The 21,858-nt window shown below is 40.2% G+C and overlaps 3 protein-coding genes across 3 annotated transcripts in view; 1 reads left to right on the top strand and 2 right to left on the bottom strand.

Annotated features, from left to right (window-relative positions):
• Positions 1 to 550: 550 nt before the first annotated feature.
• LOC309381727 (vomeronasal type-2 receptor 26-like) lies at positions 551 to 20,045 on the bottom strand (the record flags this gene model as incomplete). The annotated part of the gene is made up of 9 exons (XM_081933012.1): positions 551 to 1,311; positions 1,486 to 1,562; positions 2,604 to 2,725; positions 4,916 to 5,020; positions 6,364 to 7,227; positions 8,526 to 8,817; positions 10,625 to 10,734; positions 19,030 to 19,238; positions 20,006 to 20,045. 9 exons carry the CDS (start codon positions 20,043 to 20,045, stop codon positions 551 to 553), a joined length of 2,580 nt encoding a protein of 859 aa, XP_081789138.1.
• LOC309401083 (ubiquitin carboxyl-terminal hydrolase CYLD-like) overlaps positions 12,007 to 21,858 on the bottom strand; it is a 48,346-nt gene continuing 38,494 nt past the window's right edge. The window contains exon 16 of the mRNA XM_081970032.1: positions 12,007 to 12,399. The gene's annotated coding sequence lies outside the window, so the exon portion shown is untranslated. The remainder of the gene's footprint in view (positions 12,400 to 21,858) is intronic.
• LOC309381726 (olfactory receptor 5AP2-like) lies at positions 20,058 to 20,915 on the top strand (the record flags this gene model as incomplete). Its single annotated transcript, XM_081933011.1, has 1 exon — positions 20,058 to 20,915. One exon carries the CDS (start codon positions 20,058 to 20,060, stop codon positions 20,913 to 20,915), a length of 858 nt encoding a protein of 285 aa, XP_081789137.1.

Genomic DNA, 21,858 nt, shown 5'->3' with positions numbered 1-21,858 from the left:
TAGTGTATTTCTGCATTCATGGCTGCCTGTTTTAGGCATCCAAGTTTGGCTCCTGACAATGTCAGGGTTGGAATAAATTCCTCTCTTGAAATCTTGCTATATTAAGGTAAAGGTATCCCTGCCCATGCATTCTAGTTGTTCCCAACTCTAGGAGGCGGTGCTCATCTCCATTTCAAAGCTGAAGAGCTAATGCTGTCCAAAGAGGTCTCCATGGTCAGGTAGCTGGCATGACTAAATGCATAAGGAAAGCTGATGCCTTCACAATGAAGTGGTCTTTATTTTTCAACTTGCATTTTTACATGCTTTTGAACTGCTAGGTTCTGATCGACAAACTCAGTGTGTTAGCCACTGAGCCACTGTGTCCCTTACTGTATTACATACCAATAAACAATGAATTAATTGCATAGATTTTTATCAAAACTTTTTTTAAATGTATGGCTAACAGAAATGAAATAGATAGGACATAAATGGTAAGTCTTTATTTTTCCCATAAATTGAAAATTAAATCTGAAGATTTGAAAGGACAACCTGACATAATGAAACATGATATTTATGTTTTCCTTTCAGTTTGTCTTCTTAGCTGTTCTTTGTTGTTTAGAGCAGGTCTCAAAACAATGATGTAGCATTTAGGGGAAAAAATACAAAGCAGTAATCCAACACTGGAAGCAACAATAGAGAAGATCTCCACAGCGACCATATATTTTCCCTTTGAACTCAGGTATGCTGGAATAAAAGACAACCAAACACTGCAGAAGACCAACATGCTGAAGGTGATAAACTTGGCTTCATTGAAAGCATCAGGCAATTTCCTTGCTAGAAAAGCCAGTGTGAAACTGACAACAGCAAGGAAGCCCATATAGCCCAAGACACAGTAGAACATGAAGGCAGATCCTTTGTTACATTCCAGAATGATTTCTTCTGCTATTGACTTCATGTCAGCATCTGGGAATGGGGGAGAGATCATTAGCCATATAGTGCAAATAATTCCTTGAATCAAGCTGCAGCTCAACACGATGGACATGGCCAATCTTCTCCCCACCCATTTGGTTATCTTAGACCCAGGCTTGGTGGCCATGAAAGCCAGAACCACAATGATGGTTTTGGCCAAGACACAAGAAATGGCCACAGAGAAGATGATCCCGAAGGCAGTTTGGCGAAGGAGACATGTCACTTTCTCAGGTTTTCCAAGGAATAATAATGAACAAAGAAAAGACAAGAGGAGAGCAATAAGGAGAGCATAGGTGAGATTCCGGTTGTTGGCTTTGACTATTGGAGTGTCCTGATGCTTAATAAAGATCCAAAGGACCCCAACTGTGACCAAAGAAAAGAAAAGAGCAGAACTGACCAAAACGATCCCCAGAGCTTCTTCATACATCAAAAATGTTGCAATCTTTGGAAGACACAAATCCTGGTTAGCATTTGCATATTGATCTTCTGGACACTGAAAACAATCATCCATATCTAGAAAATAAATTAGCAACTTACAAATTGCATTGAAATCCAAACTAAACAGTGTGTATTTTATAATTTGTTGCCACCAAAAAAGACAGGGATGTTGTCCACTGGCTCATCTCACTTGCTCACAACCACGTCCAGCCATTTTTTTCACTCTCAGAGGCCTTCAGGAACTTCTTCATCCAGCAAGGCTAGCAAGGCTTTTCTGGAGGCTTCTGTAGCGGATAACAGAGCTCCAGATCGACCTTGCTGGCTGTAGCAAAAGAAATGCGTGAGACCCGGCTGCTACTAAGTAATTTTTCTACTACTGGTTCGGTAGGGGTGGCTAGATGGAGGGCATGTGACTTCGTGGGCATGGCCAACTTGACATTACTCACACCCACTCAATCACATGTCTCCCCCACCCACCTAGCTACAGCCACTGAACCGGCAAAAATGTCTCTTTTGCTGGGAGGCTGGCAAAGACGCCTCACTTTCCTTGCCACCTGCAGCTGCTTTTTCCTCAGTGCTGAATGAGTTCCCCTATGGACTGATGCTGCAGGAGCGCCGTCTTCGGGGAGACCTTCCCTCCCACTCCAGAGAGCTCATGTGGTGAGAGTGGAGGCGAGTTGGTTTGAATGCAGGTGGGTGGTTGGTCGCTGGCATCTCTTTCGCTCACTGGAGCAGGCACAGCAAGACACATGTCGTAGCCATGCCCGTGCCACCTACCTGGGTGAATACAAGGTGTGGGTGGGAGAGTTTTTCTTCTCTCTCTCTCTTCACCCACCCACCTCCTGCTCTTTTCTCCCACTTCTTCCCTGCGATGCCTGGTCACAAGGGACGAATGACAGCGGAGGTTTAAGCAGAGATAAGAGGACACCCGGAGGGGTGCTCCCCTCCACCATTGGTGGTGGGGTCTGCTTTATCGCACACCTCCTTTCTTACTCCAGCCCCTCTCCTTCCCTTGCTCAGCTGCTAGCACCGGGGTGCCACCAGGGGAAGTGAAAGAAAGAGAGGATTCTGCTTACCAATTATTCATCTGGCTATTGTCTAGTGGTGGGTTCTGGATCCCGTTGCAACTGGTACAGTGCAACGGGGCCGTCCGTCCACCACATGAATGTGTGCAACTTATGCACACACACACATACAGCATGTGCATACGTACTTACCACCCATGATGCTCCAACTTCTTGGTGGAGTGTCGCACAGGCACCGTATGCTCCGTGCATGTGTGCAGAAGCCCTGAAAACCTCCAATACTGGTAATGAGCACTGGTGGGTGGGTAGGCCCTCTGGAACACCATACCGGAACGGTAACTGGTGCTTCCAGCAGGCACCAGTATGCCCATACCGGGGCATACCGGTTGTAGCCCATCACTGCTAGCCTCCTTAGTCTGGTCAGCTTCAGCATATAAATTTGCTGATTTTGAGAGTGCGTGCATTATCCCCTGGTTGGGTATAAAAAACAGCTTCTAAATTACAGCTGATCATTGGAGAGAGAAGCAATGAGAAAAGCAGGGGAAACCCAAAAGATCACTTCACTCACTAGCACCTCATTCGGGCTGAAAAAAGCTACATTTGGCATATAAGATGCACCCAAATTTTTAGCCTTTTTTTGGGGGGGGAGAAATGCACCTTATTATCTGAAAAATATGGTATCTATCTATCTATCTATCTATCTATCTATCTATCTATCTATCTATCTATCTATTTATCTATCTATCATCTATCTATCTATCTATCTATCAACTATCTATCTATCTATCTATCTATCTATCTATCTATCTATCGATCTATCTATCGATCTATCGATCTATCGATCTATCTCTACACAGTACCTCTCTCTCTCTGTCTTTCTCTCTCTCCAGTATCTACTGTATTTATCATCTATCTGTCTCTATATCTATTTACCTATCTATCCATCCATCCATCTATCCATCCATCCATCCATCCATCCATCCATCCATCCATCTACAAACACACACATACCCTGTAGGTGTGTTTGTTTGTTTTGTTTGTTTTTGTTTTATTGGATTTATATGCAGCCCTTCTCCCAAAGGACTCAGGGCGGCGTACAACATTAAAAAACACATATCACGAAAGTTAAAAAGAAATTAGATACATATCCAAAAAACAAACCCAATTAATAGGACAATAACATTTAAAAACGTCTTGTTGGAAGAGCCAACTTTTTAGGGCGCGTCAGAAGGACCGGAGGTCAGGGATTATGCGAAGCTCCGGGGGCAGCTCATTCCAGAGGGAAGGTGCTCCCACAGAGAAGGCTCTCCCCCTGGGGGCCACCAGCCGACACTGTCTGGCCGACGGCACCCTGAGGAGGCCAACTCTGTGGGATCGTACTGGACGGTGGGAGGCTACTGGTGGCAGTAGGTGGTCTCGCAGGTACCCTGGGCCTAAGCCATGGAGTGCTTTAAAGGTCATAATTAATACCTTGAATTGCACCCGGAAAACAACCGGCAACCAGTGCAGGCCGCCTAAAAGGGGTGTAACATGGGAGCACCTAGGTACCCCCATGATAACCCGCGCGGCCGCATTCTGGACCAGCTGAAGCCTCCGGGTGCTCTTCAAGGGCATGTGTATATATATTATAAAAAGTACCTATTGGATAACAACTGAAAATGAAATACATCAGTAAGCACTGTTTGTGTGTGTGTGTGTGTGTGTGTGTGTGTGCGCGCGCGCGCGCAAAGGACCTGTTGTACAATGAGTGAAAATCAAATACATCAGTCAACTTCCTAACGGAATACACCTTTTCTCCAAAGCTCACATAATTTCAATGCTATTCAATTTCCTATATTTTATATCATCCATTTGTCAACATTAATCTACAGTGCTAAATTAAACCTTTTGTTGCTGCTTTGACTCACAGTTTAATTCGGTATATTTTCCAGGACACCCTATGTAAGAACTCACCTACTTGGCTTGAAATCTTCCCATGTGGACATTTCAGACAATCATAACAACAAAATGGCTTCCCTTCTATTTTGCTCCTAGTATAACCTGAATGGCACTTGCTATTGCATAAAGACAGAGGTTGGACCTGTTCACAAAGGAAAGGAGAGAATGGTTATCTTTGTCAAATTTCTACTAAATTGTAATACAGTGCTAAGGAAGGTCCTTGAACACTCATTCTCTTTCCCATATGTGGGTAAGTTTCTGTTTTAGTTTATCCCCAGGAAAGGATTAATTCAGCTGGAGAAAGTGCTCAGCCATACAACCATCCAGCACTACATTAAATAAATTAGGTTAAGGTAGTTAGGTATGTTTAAAAGCTAGATAGACCATTGTTGCATTTGATTTTTCTACAACATCCAAACTTTTTGCAATATCCTTCTTTTTTAACATCTGGGTGACTCTTGCTGAATGGGAAAACAGACTCTTTCAATATGACAAGAAACACCAGTTCTTAAATGCCCCCATAACTCCATTCACACATCCAGTTTAGAAGACATGCAAGGGCTCACCAAGTAGTTTCCAGATTTGTGTGGAGAACATTTAGGACTCTTGGAGAATTTGAAATATTCTCCACCTGAATCTAATTTCTTTGTAGGATTTGGTTTTAACAGAACCTAAGGGATTAAAGAAAGATATTTGTCTACAAGTCAAAATTGAACTGGACATACCTGATTAAACCTCTTTGGCCATATAATATCATCCTCATTAATAGTGAACCATTGGGAATCCTTGGGGTCCATCCTTCCAACTCTGACTCTCTGAAAAGATAGATTTGGAAACGTGATCCAATTCATAACATCAAATCCGGTATCCAATTTTCCATTTTGGTTGAAAGCAATTTTTTGTCCAACAGTGTTATTAAATGAGACTCGTCTCATTAATTGGTTAAGCTAAATGGGAAGAGAGAGAGAAACAGAGACAGACAGACATACAGACAGACATGAGGTGTCAGGGTTCCAAGTAATAGATCCGTTGCAAGCAAAAACTCGGAGGCAGATGAATTCCTCAAATAGCTTTCTTGGAAATATCATATTGGCACATATTTGGTGAAAATCAATTCTGAGGGGACCACTTGATTTTCACATAATTAAAAGTTTTTTCCCTCAATCACACAAAAATTCACATGGCCCAATCATGGCAGCATTCACAGGTCTGGTGACATCACTCCTCCTTCCTTCAGCCAGGTGCGAGAATGTCCTTGGTTACCTAGGAAAGTATCTTATTTTGACTATACAACCTTAGCTAATCTCTAATCCCCCCCTCCCTCAGTTCCAGTGTGGCAACACTGAAACTCCAAAATGGCTTCGGACAGATCAGCTTCAGGGTTGACATAAGGTAATTCAAGGTGATAAGATTCATATCACATTTCAAAGATACCAATATTTTTCAATGTTTAAGGGAGATTAGTAGGCAATGCAATAATAATAAATGATCTAGGTAACCTTTGGAACACATGTATTCATATTTTACAATATAAAATATATATTGCAAAACCAAATAAAGTAAATGGCCTAAGACATTTTAAACCCTTGTCCTAATGAATATGCAGTTATTATAATATTGTATATGCAGATATATTTTTATACATTATTTGGATTACAGCTAGCCAGAAGGTGACATTTAGCAAAACTACATGTTTTGATACAACCCCTTGGAAGAATGGATTAATTTAGGTTTGGAATAAGGATAATAAATATGTGGCGTGATGGCCAAGAGGTGAAGCTCCAGCCTCACAATCAGGCAGATATTTCTCTCTCTGGGCATACTGAGAATATATCTGCTGAAGAAAACTCCACATTGGCAACATGAATGGCATCCGGCCATGAAAACACTCTACTTGCTCTATTCAGTTCACCAGATCCATCACACAATAGATTATGGGGTCATTAAAAGAAGATGATGATTAGGATGGCAAATATGATGAGCAGCCAGTAATTGACCTGGCTTGAGTATTTACTTTCCAGAGCTTTTGATCCAGATGTTCCAGTTTGGCTTCATGTCCTCTAGCTCTGTATTCCACCATCAATGAATGGAAGTCATGCAAACCATGTGCCACCACATGGATGGCATTATAGATGCTGTAGCTATGACTAGTCATGTCCATTTCAAACACAGATGTAGGAAGAGCTTCCAATTTCTCCTTCCCAGTGCAGGGAACCTCATTTTTATCTTCATTCATAACAGAGATGGAGAAGGAACATTCAAAGGCACTTTCCCAGAAGAGCTTGATAAAGCTGTTTTCTTTTTCTAAGATGGGGTTCTTCATCTGAACAAATTCTTGGAATCCTGACACCTTCTCTGAATGAATTGCAAAAGACAGAGCACCATGGAGGAAGACTAGGTCACTATTCCTCAGAAAGGAAAGCGAAGTGAAATCCATCTCAGCTGTCATAACCCAGATTTTACCTTGTTTCCATAATGATGCATCTTCCGTTTTCAAATTGGTGGAAAGAAGTCTCAGAATTATAATTCCGTAAATTTCACCATGGACCAGTACTACATTAACAGTACTTTTCATAACCACCATGTACATTCCGAGTCCCACATCCACCACCTCAGCAATGTTATTCGAATAATCAACAATGGGAAATCTTTCAATGAAGTCTAGACAGATCCCCTTCTGGGATAACATGGGAACCAGATCTTGTACGAACTTCTCACCACTATCGCTATTCCCAGTCAAAATGCCAATCCACGTCCATTGGAAATGCAACAGTAATTGAAAGATTCCTTTATATTGATGGTCCATAATTGGGAACATTTGTTGATACAGAATAGCTTCTTTTTCTGTACTACTTTCAGTGGAGGAACCATACATTAACTTAAAAAAACAAAACAAAACAGGAAATAGGCAACAGGACACTTATTCTTTCTCTCTCTTTTTAAAAAAAGATAACATATTATTCAGCCATTTAAATGATGATAGAGATATTAATACACATTCCTGTTTGATTTTCAAATTTGATAGGGCAACAGACAATAGAAAAAATTGTCCTATAGTACATTAGATGCTCTGAATGTAAAATTCCTGTTAGAATCAATCCAGTTTCTTCAATTCTGTTGCCCCAATTGCTGTCATTTTCTACAGCATATTTCCTAAATTCACCCCACATTTCTTTCTCTTCCTTCAATAATATTAAAAGAAACTGATAGATAGTCCCATAAAATACTTTTTCTCTTTTTATTGTTCTCAGAATGTTCTAGATGCAATCCTAACTTGCATTAACAGAGGGATTCAATCAAGATCACATACGGTACCAATACCACTCTATAAAGCCTTAGTAAGACCACACCTAGAATAATGCATCCAGTTTTGGTCACCACAGTATAAAAAAGATGTTGAGACTCTAGAAAAAGTGCAGAGAAGAGCAACCATGATGATTAGGAGACTGATGGCTAAAGCATACGATGAACGGTTGCAGGAACTGGGCATGAGTAAACTAGTGAAGAAAAGGACCAGGGGAGACATGATGGCAGTTTTCCAATATTTGAGGGGCTGCCACAGAGAGGAGGGGGTCAAGTTATTTTCTAAGGCACCTGAAGCCCAGAGAAGGAATAATGGATTGAAACTGGTTAAGGAGAGATTCAACCTAGAAATAACGAGAAATTTTCTGACCGTGAGAACAATCAAGCAATGTTATAGCTTGCCTTCAAAAGTTGTGGTAGCTTCATCACTGGAAGCTTACAAGAAGAGACTGGACTGTGAGGTGACAGAAATGTTATAGGGTCTTCTGCTTGAGCAGTGGGTTGGAGTAGATGACCTACAAGGTCCTTCCAACTCTATCATTCTGTATTTATTCTGTATATTTTTTGTAATTGTTTTTCTTCAATCAAACATTAATAGTTAATTAATCCTTGGGAAGGCACAGGATACTTGCTTATTTTTAGGTCTTTCGAACAATAAAAGATCTAAAAGGCTTAAGGTCATAACCTTAAAGTCTTTAGTATGCCACAGCAGAATTATCTTGTAGTATACAGAAGTCATCAATTTTTGTGAAAATGATTCTCTTTATATAAAAAAGAATCCTTTCCTTCCTATGGCATAAACATATCCATTACAATAAGGGAACAGTATATGGATGGTTAACTATTTGATCTGGGCTCCATCAAAGCTGATACCTGTGGCATCTTGTAAAGGGATAGGATGGTATCCATGTGTAGACACACATCAGCAGTAGGTCCTCCCAGGACTGCTATTGGTCGGTGCTGTGTATCACAGTTGTAGTTAGGGATGAACTGGCCCTTTGTAGAGAAAAGTTCCATTGAGGCACGATATGTCCAACTTGTCATGAAGTACGTATTATAGATCTGAAAACCAAGAGTGTGGTTGGCTAAAAGATGAGGATTTCTGTTGATTTCTTTGATGGCAAATTCTAGGGCCAAGATGTGCTGGTAGATTGGAGTCATGACCCTAGAAAGGGAAAGACATATTTTTTTAAACTGTGCGTTCAATTGAAATGAAAGGACATAACATACAGCTGAACGTACTAAATTAGCATTGCAATTATTTTGAAATGAATGAGAAGTGTCATAACTGAGTTTTGCCTTTGGAAAATACCAGTTATGAAAATGATTCTTCTCTTCCTTACTATTATCTATCTCTTCCCATTTATGACTATAACCATGTTGCTTGTATCTTTCCATTTATATTGTTTTCATTTGTTTCCTAGTGTGATTTGATAGCTTATCAGTAACCTTGACTATCACTAAGTGTTATATCTTTTTACTCTTGATGAATGTATTATTCTCCTTAGGTACTGAGAGCATATACACCATAGACAAATTCCTTATGTGTCCAATCACACTTGACCAATAAAGAATTCTATTCTATTCTATAAAACATAGCCAATCCATTGCCCAGGAAAGCATTTTGGGCTATCCACTGCAAGAGATGAGATTCACTCACTGAGCACCGAGATCCACTCTGTAATGTAAATCACGTCTTTCAGCTTCAGCATTATATATAAATATTCTTTAACAGTATATGTAAATATTCCAATCATTCCATCAAGAAGAATTTTATCTGAGGTTCCTTCTACTTTAGGAATGTTTTCCCATCATATAGCTGGACCTTAGCTGTTCTTCCTCCTTTTCTCATGTTTGGTATTATATATCCTTTTTCTGAATACAAAATTCTATTTGTGTGAAATGCTTGATGATTTTCACATAATCATGGAAAAAATTGAAGAAGAAAAAAGAAATCTTTTTTCCTCAGGATATAATCAATATTGAGTGATGCGGTGGCCTAGAGTGGAACTCTCATCTCACAGTAAGGAGGCTGTTGAGTTCAATCTTATGTAGAGGCAGATATTTCTCTCTCTCTGGGCACTGTATTTGCTGAAACAATCTCCACATTGGCGACAGGAAGGGCATCCAGGCAGTAAACACTAGCTTCATTCATTTGCCCAAGACCAACCATGCAAGGAACTAAAGCAATAGCAATAGTGCTTAGGCTTATATACTGCTTCACAGTGCTTTACAGACCTGTTTAAGTAGTTTACAGAGTCAGCCTATTGCCCCCAACAATCTGGCTCCTCATTTTACCCATCTCGGAAGGATGGAAGTCTGAGTCAACCTTTGGCAGGTCAGGATCGAACTCCCGACAGTGGGAAGGCAGAGTTAACCTGCAATACTGCATTTTAATTACTGCGTCCCCACAACTTTCTTATGGCATAAGTTTTCCTGTTTGGAGCATGGGGTTGGACTTGAAGACCTCCAAGATCCCTTTCAACTCTGTTATTCTGTTCTGTTCATGGGTTATGGATGAGGTTAATGAAAAGAAAAAAAATAATATATGGTGATTCTGGAAAGGAGGACGAGGAGTGGAGGGAACATGATTATAGTGACATCCACCAAAGAAGATATGTTGGCAATCACTGGGAGAGATAAATATGAAAAGGTGTTTGAGTTGTAATTAATTTATTTTCTGTTAGTAAAATCTTATACTGTGTGATTCCTCTAACCAACTCCAATCAATCCATGTGTAACAAGTAGAAATACAAACTCTAAATTTTCTAATCCTCTCATAATGGATAATGGGTCATGGATAAAGCTTATGAAACTGAATAGCTGGATAAAATGTTGATGGAAAAGGAGGAAGAGTAGGAGGATGAAGATCCAGCAAGGAAAATACGTCAATCATCACAAGTGAGGCTAACATAAATATGAAAAAATCTTCAGAGTTCAATTTAATTTGTGTTCTCTGTATAAAATCTTACACAGCATCCTCAAAGAGCTCCTTAGAGGGTTGTTTGCTGAATTCTATCATTGTCTGGAAGATGTAGAGCTGAGAGAGCAAATTCACAACAATGATATTTCCTGGCTGATACTGCTTGTGAAGAAAAGGCAGAGGGTCACTTATGCTGCATTGAGCTCTACGAATCTTGCACATCATTGGAGGTAAAATCAGACTAACCAAAGCTGCAAGTATCATCACCTTCAACAATAGCATTTCTTCTGTAAGCCAATTTCCCTGCTCTATCATTCTCTTTCATTAAATGTAATTCTACTTGAGCTAATGGCTCAGCCATCCCCCAGGATTTAGAGGTGAAGTTGAAGTAATTACACAGGGATTGATAATTGCAATAGAAAAGCCCCCAATTTCAGAAGCGAAGCTCTGGGAAACTTTGAACAAGAAAACATTGCCAACTTAGCTGAGATTACTTTTAGCATCGTATGTTGGAGTAGTAAAACATACAGATGTTTCTGATGACTGAAAGCAAGAGAAGAATCTTAACTAATATTTGTTGTTATTTGTTGAGAAGTCGTGTCCGACCCATCGTGACCCCATGGACAACATTCCTCCAGGCCTTCCTGTCCTCTACCATCCTTTGGAGTCCATTTAAGCTCACGCCTGTTGCTTCGATGACTCCATCCAGCCACCTCATTCTATCGTCTCCTTCTTCTTTTGCCCTCCATCTTTCCCAGCATGAGGCTCTTCTCCAGTGAGTCCTTCCTTCTCCTTAGGTGGCCAAACTATATGAGCTTCCTCTTCAGGATCTGGCATTCTAAAGAGCAGTCAGGGTTGATCTCCCCTAGGATTGACCAGTTCAATCGCCTTGCGACTGCAGAAGTCTTGACCAGCACCATAATTCAATTGAGGATGAGCTGAACACCCTCAATTTTTTGGTGCTTAGACTTTGTTATGGTCCAACTTTCACAGCCAAGCATTGTAACTGGGAAAACCATACTACTTTTGTTGGCAGGGTGATGTCTCTGCTTTTTAGTATGTTATCTAGATTTGGCATAGCTTTCCTCCCCAGAAGCAAACATCTTTTAATTTCTTGGCTGCAGTCCCCATCTGTAGTGATCTTGGAGCCTAGGAAAATAAAGTCTGTTATTACCTCCATTTCCTTCCCATCTATTTGCCAGGAATTGAGAGGGCTGGATGCCATTATTTCATGATCTCATGATCTTAACTAATGAGAGCTTCATAAAGTTTTGCTGCAGTTTATAAAAGGAAGAAATAGTGTTCATGTCTCCCGTTTATTAAGACAAAAATAACTAAATTTTAATTTACAGATTATATCATAGCCAACATAAAGAGAAAGGGCTTCAAAACCATTTTGGAAGCACTTCATTCCTTCAGAGAATGATTCTCTGTTAATGTCTGCAAGTACATTGAAACTATGACACAAGATCTAGATAACTTTTGAACAGAGTTTAAAACAGGAATGCCTCTCCCCTTATATGCACGCTATTTGGGGCAACTTTCCAATCAAAGTTGGCTTCCCAAATTTTGAGACTAATTTAAATATCAGATTACTGCTCAATAGGTGCAAAACTGTTGTAGGACACAAATACAGTCGCCCATCCCATTGTTGTTGGTTGCACGAGTGTTGTTAGTTCATTCCTGCATTTTCTCTTGCAATTTCTTAGAGAGTCTTCTTTCCATGAAAAGAAACAGCTTCATCTTCCTCCTCCTCTACTGTGCATCTTGTTAGTATAGTTGATATTGTTTGCCTTCTTCTCATCTTGAAGCTTCTCAGGCTGACTACAGAACGGCGTCAAAATGGGACAGTTAATGATAAGGGAGAAAGTTCTCTCCAATATTTATCTCTTGAATTATGAAAACACAGTTATTTGTTTCGCATTCTCAAAGACAGGTTGACACCATTCTAGCAGTCTATAAATACATATGACATCCCATAGCACGGATCTGGGCTGCAGAGTGCTTATATCTGGCCTGCAGGGCCCCTCTGAAAACAGTGAAGGACTGGTCTGTGGTGCCTCTGCCAGTGAAAATGGAGCTTTGGAGGGTTGAGTGCCGTCCTCTTGAGCTTTGTTTTCACTGGCAGCGGGTTGCAGGAGGCCGTCATGACTGAAAACAGAGCTTGGGAGCCCATTTTTGCTGACAGAGCATTTGGGCCATCATTGGCGCCCTGGACATGAGTGATACCGAGCTGGCCATGCCCACTCCAGCTCTCTGTGGTCAAACCCAACCATCACATGGCCCTGAATGAAATCGAGCTTCACACCCCTGTTCTATAGCATCCATTTAGACCTAGACTTCTGGCTAAGTTGTACTTCCTGGATAGTCTTTAAATGCAGCCTATATAAAGGAGAAGCTTGTCTAGGTGATAAGAAGGATTTACTATATACCATATTTTTTGGAGTATATGACGCACTGGAGTATAAATCGCACCAAGATTTTGAACAGGTGAATTTTAAAAAAAGTGCACTGTAGACCTCTCAAACCCCCTGCACACCTCATTTTTTGTGAAGGGTACGGGGTTTCAGGAGGCCAAAAGTGCTGTATTCAGGGTGTAAAATGCACCCAGATTTTCACCCTCTTTTTTTGGGGGGGGGGAATGCATCTTTTTTATTTTTTTTATTTTTGAATAAACACAGACAAAACACAACAAGCAACCAAAAAATATCTTTCATTACAAATTATAAAGAGTGTGTAAATTGGTTACAAAGAGCTTTCGTGCATCCCTTCCACAGTCATCACCTACAATTCATTTCAAGTTATATGTTTTATATATATATATATATATATATATATATATATATATATATATATATATATATATATATATATATATATATATATATATATATATATATATATATATATATATATATATATATATATATATATATATATATATATATATATATATATATATATATATATATATATATATTACTATCATCATACCTCAATCTTCTTATTACTATGATTGTTTTTACATCCCTTTATATAAAATATTCCAAAATTTAAAGCAAAACCACATGATGGCATTCCGTTATCTATTCTCAATATCATCCAACAACATTACATCTTTATGACACTTTTTAAATAAAAAAAATAATTATGTTTAATAACAAAGTTTCTAGACCTCCTTTCTTAATCACTGTTTACAATTTATATCCAATTTCCCTTTTGTCATGTCAATACAAATATTACATTATTATCATTATCAATCATTTATTTAACATACATCATAATTTCATTTTTATTTTTTATTTTTATTTTTTTATTTTATTTTAACTATTTTTTAATATTATAAGCCTTTATACATAACAAAGTTTCTAAACTTCCTTTCATGATCACCATTTAGAATTTATACCAAATTTCCTCTCATCAAAACAATACATTGTGTACATTGTTATCATTATCAACTATTTATATAACTATATTCATTATCACTTCATTTTTAACATAATACTCTAATTTTAACTAAATTTAACTAATATTTTGTTATTAGTTTTCATATCTCAACCTGTGTCTTTCCAGTAATAGTGCAGTCTTATGTTTTTTTGCCATTTGTGGAATTTTGGTTATTTCCTGAATCCAATTTGTGTGGACTTCTCTTCGCAACTCGTTGCTTTTTGCATATCTTGTAAAATCTCGAGACCCTCTGTCTGTTTCTTTAATCAGCTTATCTTTGGTTATCAGTAGTGCTTTTATCAAAGTTTCTCCCCTTGTATCCATCAATTCTTCACTTTTTTTCTTTTTCTAAACTTTGAAATCTGGGGTAGAGCTCCTTTCCATCTATCTTCCCTTTCCATGTTCCACTCTTTCCATCTCCACCCACACTCAGTTCACTGTCAGTATCCACAATTATCTTGCCTCTTTGTTCATTTTTCCCTTGGGCTTTTAGGACTCTAGCCTCCACTTTTTCCATTTGTTGGCTATCTTCAATTTTTCCATCAAATTTTACTGCATTACAGTCTATATTTTTCAATCTCTTCTTAATTCTCTCTGTTATTTCTAGTAATTTTTGAATTTCAGACATAATCTGTTGTACTGTTATGGTTTCTTTCTAATGATATGCCATACTTCCAACTAGTAAACACTGCCACTCTAGTTTCAAAATAAAATTTTATTTTCACTTTTCTCCAGCTGCCAAAGAAAAATCCAAAGAGCACCTGTGTATACAATCCGTGCTCTTCTCCTTATCTCTTCTATAAACAAGTGGAAGCCTTTGAAGTGCAAAGTCAAAATGATCAAAGAGAAAAAAGAGAAAGCAATATTTCCAGGACTCAACCTCCAACCTCCAAGTGGCAGTGTAACTTCTTTTCCCTCTGATGTTACTACCTTCTTTATATTCCTTTTATATCTTCTTTATATTCCAGGCTTAAAAGAAACAAAATAAGGAGCAAAATAAAGAGAAAAAAACCACTATTATAAAAATAAAGAAAAATATTTAATCCATAGGTTAAAAAAAAATAGAAGAAAAACCAATACTTTCACTTTAAAAAGTAGGAAATACTTGCAAAACTTCCATCCATTTAAAAAAAAGGATAACACACTGTCCAATATAGCTTAATTTTGCCGCTTATTTTCTTTTCTGATTTTTGGGGAGCAGTCTCTTTTATAACAATAACATTTCCTCACCAGATGGACACACTTCTCTTTCCACTTTCCTCCTATTCCAGAGCTGTCCCAACTTCAGCAGCTTATGGCTGTGCTTCTGTCACCGGCAAGGAGAGATTCTCTTGGATGAATCAGGGACTTTGAGATGATCCTGAGATCAGCAAGACGTACTCCTCCCTGTCACCATCTCTTCAGGATGGTTTAGGTTCAAAAGGACCGTCCAGCAGCAAAAGTATTGACTGCGATCTCGGAGCTCCGAGATCGCATGTCATATCGTTGTGATGTCAGCTCCTCGTTCTGTGAAAAGGCGCATTTTATACTCTGAAAAATACGGTATTTATAGCAAAGTTGCAGATGGTCATTGGCTAAAGCTGATCCTTTTAAGTCATGGTGGCTACCTGCTATTCAGAAGCAGGTTGCCTAAATCCAGGAAGAACCCCAAACTGTCAACCTCCTTTTTCACAAGTAGTTCCTCTCCACCTATAGTCAACTCTTCTATTGATGGCAAATCCCAGTATAGAAAAACAAGGCTTTAAGCTCTTCTCCCCTCTAGATTCTTACGGTTCTGAGATAGAACATTGAAGCTTCTCTGCTCTAAGGCCCTGGTGATGATGTATAACTGGGAACCATCAGCCTATTGATGGCAATTTCACCCCAGAAGAATCCTACAGATGTTCAAAAGCAAGGGAAAGAGATTGAACTACTGTGGCACCCTGTTTGTCTGGTATACCAAACCAACTTCTCTTTTCCTATCATTACACTGGAACAATCTACTGTTGAAGGAGAGGAACCACTGCAAAACAACATCTCCTAGGTCCAGCCTGTGCAGTGACCCCGAAAGATAATAGTCAAAAGTCAAAAAGAGGTCTAAAAGGATCAAGATGCATTACTTTCATTCAGATCCTGGCAAGTCATCAAAGGCAATAACCACAGCTGCCTTAATTATACACCCAAATATGAACCCTAATTAGATTATCCAGTTATTTTAGGGTGCTGCACAGTTGATTTGTTCCCAATTGTCTCAATATTTACATCCAAAAAGGAAAGGTTGAAGATTGACTGATATAAAGGACTGCAGGATCCACAGATGCTTTTTTTTCCAGGCAAGGGTACATCTTACTATCCTTCAGAGATGTTGGCAGCTCCCCAACATGCAGGTGGACATTAATGCCAGTTGATAAACTTTCCATTTGTTCCAGGCAGGGGTGGGGTGCTGGGGGGTTCGCACGGGTTTGGGTGATCCTCTAGCTAGGACTCTGCCCAGTTCAGCAAACCCCCAAATGCTACCCCTGCCTGGCTCTATCAACCCTTTCCGTTCCCTCCCACCCAGCCCCTCCCCTCCCTGGAGCGCGTTCATTGTGCAAGGTAAATGCAGGACCCATGCAGAGGCTTGGGGAAAGTGAAAAATGGGCCTACCAGAGGTTCCCCAAATCCAGAAAGGGGCCTGTTTCCAGCCTCCAGAGCCCAGGGGAAGCAGTTTTCGCCCTCCCGGAGGATCGAGAATAGCCTCCGGAACCCATTGCTGAGACTTTTAAAGCCCACCCCTGATTCCAGGATGGTCAAAGCCAAAGCCAGGATGGTTAAGATTTCAACTATGTATTGCAGAAGACTACCTAAAAGTACCCTATGTGGTTTCTCTCTTTTTTTAAAAAAAAAAAGTATTTTATTGAACACAAATTAAAACATTGGACACGGTGTAACTGTCCTGGCAAAGTCTTTGCCCTACATGCTAAGATACAAAGTTATATATTATAACCACCATGCTTTTTTTTACAATTGGTCAATTCAGTATTTACAAATATAAAAATATCGTATTTCCAACCATGTTGCCTTTTTTAAATCTTATACATTTTCACTGTTATAGTTTCATATATAATTCTAACCTCCATTCTATAAATCTTAGTCATTGCTTATTTTGGGTCTTTCCTTTTTTTGTTCCAACCATTGATAAAATTTGTCCCTTATAATATTCTGATTTGTCTTTATTCTTCAATTCCCACATCAATTTATCAATTTCAGCACAAGTCAGAATTTTCCTAATTACTTCCTCTTCTTGTGGAATTTCCCCGTTTTTTCCAGTTTGGGGTAAAGACCATTCTTGCTGCTGTAAGAATATGTATTATTAAGTAAACTACACGCTTGTTATATTTATTGTTTACGATTCCCAAAAGAAATGGTTCTGGTGTGAATTCTATTCCTCTTTGGTTATCTCTAAAGTCACCTTTGAATTTTCCGCCAATATTCTTTTGTTTTTTGGCACACTCACCACATATGTGGTTTCTCACAGGTAACACTGCAATAGGAATACCAAATAATATACAAGACCGTGTAATGGTAATCTTCATAGAAATTACCCATAAGAAGTCAAAACCTTGTGAATCACAATAATTTTGTCAGCAAAATAGTGTGCAATATAATCACTGCAGCCACGATAGACAGCTTTATAAAAAACAGGTCACCTTAAATAAGGCTGCTGAGTGTCAGCCCACCATCCAAGGTAGAGGAGTGGCAGAAAAGTAAGTTTGCTTCACATGTCTTAATGCTACAATAACATTGAACAGAATTGCCTTATCGGGGAGGTGAGTGGCATATAAATGTAATTAATAAATAAGATAAAGAAACATGAGCATACATCTGGATTTGGCTAGATTCACTTTTAGACTTTGTTTTTCCAAAAGTTTAGGCATTGTTTATGACACATCCCTGAGCAAGAGCTTGTTTTTTATTTATATTTTTATTAAATATGTATGAGGTCCATCTCTCTACCAAGCGACTCTGGGCAGCACTTTTAGCCAAACTCATCCAATTCCCAGGAATACTGTTAAAAGGTAGAAAAAAAGTGCAAACAAGTAGATGTATGTAACAAGATGGAATTGTTTAAGTCTGTGGAACATCACAATGCAGGTAGAAAAAGCGTGAAATTTGTATTGTGGCAGATATCCCTCAACATAAGGGTAAAGGTTCCTTTTGCACATATGTGCTAGTCTTTCCCAACTCTAGGGGGTGGTGTTCATCTCCGTTTCAAAGCCGAAGAGCCAGTGCTGTCTGAATACATCTCTGTGGTCATGTGGCTGACATGATTAAATGCCAAAGGCACATGGAACGCTGTTACCTTCCCACCAAAGGTGGTCCCTATTTTTCAATTTGCATTTTCATGTGCTTTCGAACTGCTAGGTTGGCAGAAGCTGGGACAAGTAACGGGAGCTCGCGCTAGGGATTTGAACTGCCAACTTTTCTGATTGACAAGCTCAGCATCTTAGCCACTGAGCCACCACACCCCCTATCGCTGAACATAAATACACACATTTCTTCGGTCACCCATCTTGGACTGTGGGTACTATGCAACTAAGGCTAAAAAAATTAGACAAACAATGATTATGATTAAAAACTTTTACATTACAAAAGGCACAATAGTTTTAAAAAAGATAGAAAAACATATTAGGCTGAAGAGATAGGTGTTAATTACCCTTGAGCCATGTCAATACTTCTTAGTTATCTCCTCAGGTCTCAAAGCCTGAGGAGATAACTGAATCTGGAGGGATTTCAGGAAAGTTAAAAAGGACCGAGGACAGCCTCACTTCTGGGGTTCCCTTCCATACATCCATCTTAACTAATCCCCCCTCAACTTTTTCCCCAGAAGAGAGAATTATTATCCAGCGGGAAAACCCACATAATCAGGCTTGTAAGGCAGAGAAGTTCTCCTGTAGAACTAGCTGCTTTGGAAATAGATTGACTCTTCGCGCGGCCAGGTGTAAGTAGAGCCCATCCACCAGCCCACAGGTAGGAAGAGTGACAAACCGGCGTCACGCCGCCAGACGCGATCGGAGCGGGAAACAGAAACGGGCAGTCCAGGATTATAACCAAAGCCACCGGCTTCTCCGATTCGTCCTCCTGTCCGTTTCTGTAGCAGTTCGCGGAGAGGTGTACGGGCGCGATGAGCGCATTAATGCACGGCAGCAAAGACAGCCTGACTTCCAAGTACTCTGGCTTTTTCCGCCCTGTCCAGCCTGCGAGAGAAAGAGGCACCTGAACTCATCCCCCGGGCTCACTCCTCCGACCTCCAGGCCCCAATCGAGGTTGGCACTGGGTCTATGGGCGTGATAAAACTCCATAAGCGCGGGAGGACGCAGCCGGCAAGTCCATCGGCAACGGCTTCTCCACGCGAGAGAAAACAACTTGCTTCTCCACAAAAGGGGAAATAACCGAGAAGATCCGAGTCAGTCCATGTAAGTGCTATCACAAATCCAATAATTTAACCATCCAATGGAGGGGGACAAACCATCCAGTTTTCTGATCTACTAGAAATCTTCAGGGTTTCTTTTTTCTCAATCTCTGTTTCTGTCTCCCCCTACCTTCTCTCTCCCCCTCCGTCTCCCTCTCTCTCGTCTTCCTACTCCCTCTCCCCCCTCTGCCTCTGTGTCTCTCCCTTTTCTCTCTGTATTCTCTTTCCCTCCCGCTCCCTCTATCTCTCTCCCCCTTCTCTCTCCCTCCGTCTCCCTCTCTCTCTTCCCCCTTCTCCCTCTCCCCCTCTGCCTCTGTGTCTCTCCCCCTTCTCTCTGTGTGTCTCTTTCCCTCCCGCTCCCTCTGTGTCTCTCTCCTTCTCTCTCTCTCTCTCCCTCTCTCTCCCTCAAAATTCCCCCCCCCAAAAAAAAAGAAAAAAAAAGCTTTTCATGTACCTATGGTTGATCTTTTGGTATGTTTTGTCTCATGGTCACTGTTTCTTCTTGTATTTTTTTGTGTAGGTAGGAAACAGAATGGAGGTTGAGAATCTCACCTCTATTAGGGAGTTTCTCTTGTTGGGACTTTCTGCTCATCACAAAATCCGGATGATACTCTTCGCCACAATTCTCCTCATCTATTCTCTTACCCTTCTGGGGAATCTGGCAGTTATCGTGTTGGTTCAGTTCAACCCCAACCTCCACACTCCTATGTACTTCTTTCTGAGCCATTTCTCCTTCCTGGAGATCTGTTACACCACTAGCACCGTGCCCCAAATGTTGGCTCACCTCCTGTCAGGTAACGGAACCATCTCCTTTATCCGTTGTGCAATCCAGCTGTATATAAGCACAACTTTCGGTGGCACGGAATGCTTTCTGCTGGCTGTCATGGCCTATGACCGCTATTTGGCCACCTGTCATCCCTTGACCTATGCTATAACTATGGACAAGAGGCATCGATGGATGCTAACCACGGTTTCCTGGGCAATTTGTTTCCTAATTGCAGCTGTCAACATCGCTCTGACTTTTCAGCACACTTTCTGTGGCTCCAATCATATCAACCACTTTTTCTGCGAGCTACCCTTAGTAGTTAAGCTTGCATGCGGCGACACCAATATAACACAAATTATTCTGTTTTGGACATCGGTCCTGGTGATCCTTGGTCCACTTATAGCTGTTTTAACCTCCTACGCACGTATCCTGCTCATGGTGTTCCAGATGAGGTCAACAGCTAGTTGGCACAAGGCTTTCTCCACCTGTGCCTCCCATTTGGCAGTGGTCACCTTGTTCTATGGCACTCTCATCTCTATGTACCTGAAACAAAATTCTGAGTCGGCTTTCAATCGTAACAAACAAATTGCTGTCTTTTATACTGTGGTCACTCCCTTAATCAACCCTATCATTTACACCCTACGGAACAAGGATATCCACAAGGCAGTGGACAAAATTCTGAAACGGAGGCTCTAAAGGCAAAATAACACAAGGAGAGATTCCCTAATGTCTTTAACTGATCCAGTTCAATCATTTTTTAACTGGGTATTTTTCAGATGGTTCAAAACTTCAACTTCCAGAAACTCTCAAAAAGGGTGAGATTTCTCCAACCTGGGTGTAACTCCATGTCCTTCACAGAAAGATACATATTCTCTACATGTGGTCTTCTTGGGTTGGATCATTCTGAAGAAAGGCTTCTACCTTAATACATCATAGTCCTCTATGCAGTGGTGGGATTCAGTTAGGTTTACCACCGGTTTGCAACTGTGAGTACGCATGCATGCACTTTGCTCGCACACGGGGCGTTGAAAACAAGGCTACATAGGAAGTCTTGGAGCCAGGGGTGTGGGTGGGTTCAAACTGGCTGAATATCACCTCTGCTTCTATGTAACAGGAGAACCTAGGTATAGTTCTATAGTACCAGCTTTCTGGTAGCTGGTATCCCATTAGCCCTTGTATGAGCATAATTCATGGCGTCTTCTCTAATGGGTAGGCAATAAGTGTGAGTGAGCAAATGCATCAGCAAGGTTTAGAAAGTGTGCCATGCGCTGTGAAGTCTAAGCTGTGAGTTTTGTAATCAATGAGTTGCTTTTCCAGGTGCTTCTTTTCTTCTAGACGACTAAGTAGTAAAATTTTTCACACATCTGCTTTCATAGATTCTCACAACATAAGTAAAGCTGTTTTAATGCAATGCATGACTCACTATTCTGAGTTAAATTCACTCTGATTTAAATATCCCCTTTTTAATGTTCTCACAACACTCTGCCCTTTCATTGACCTGTAAACAGAGCCTTAATATAATTTGCATTTTAAACACATTGTAGTGTATAATATTGTTTTAAGTTAAATTCTAAGACAGACCTACCATGTCTATTGGCAGATAAGCCCAAAATTCTAGGGGCCAAAATCACACTAAAAA

The sequence above is a fragment of the Natrix helvetica genome, assembly GCF_964273705.1.
Source record: "Natrix helvetica genome assembly, chromosome: Z".
NCBI lineage: Eukaryota > Metazoa > Chordata > Lepidosauria > Squamata > Natricidae > Natrix > Natrix helvetica.
This window is presented reverse-complemented; position numbering and strand designations above follow the sequence as displayed.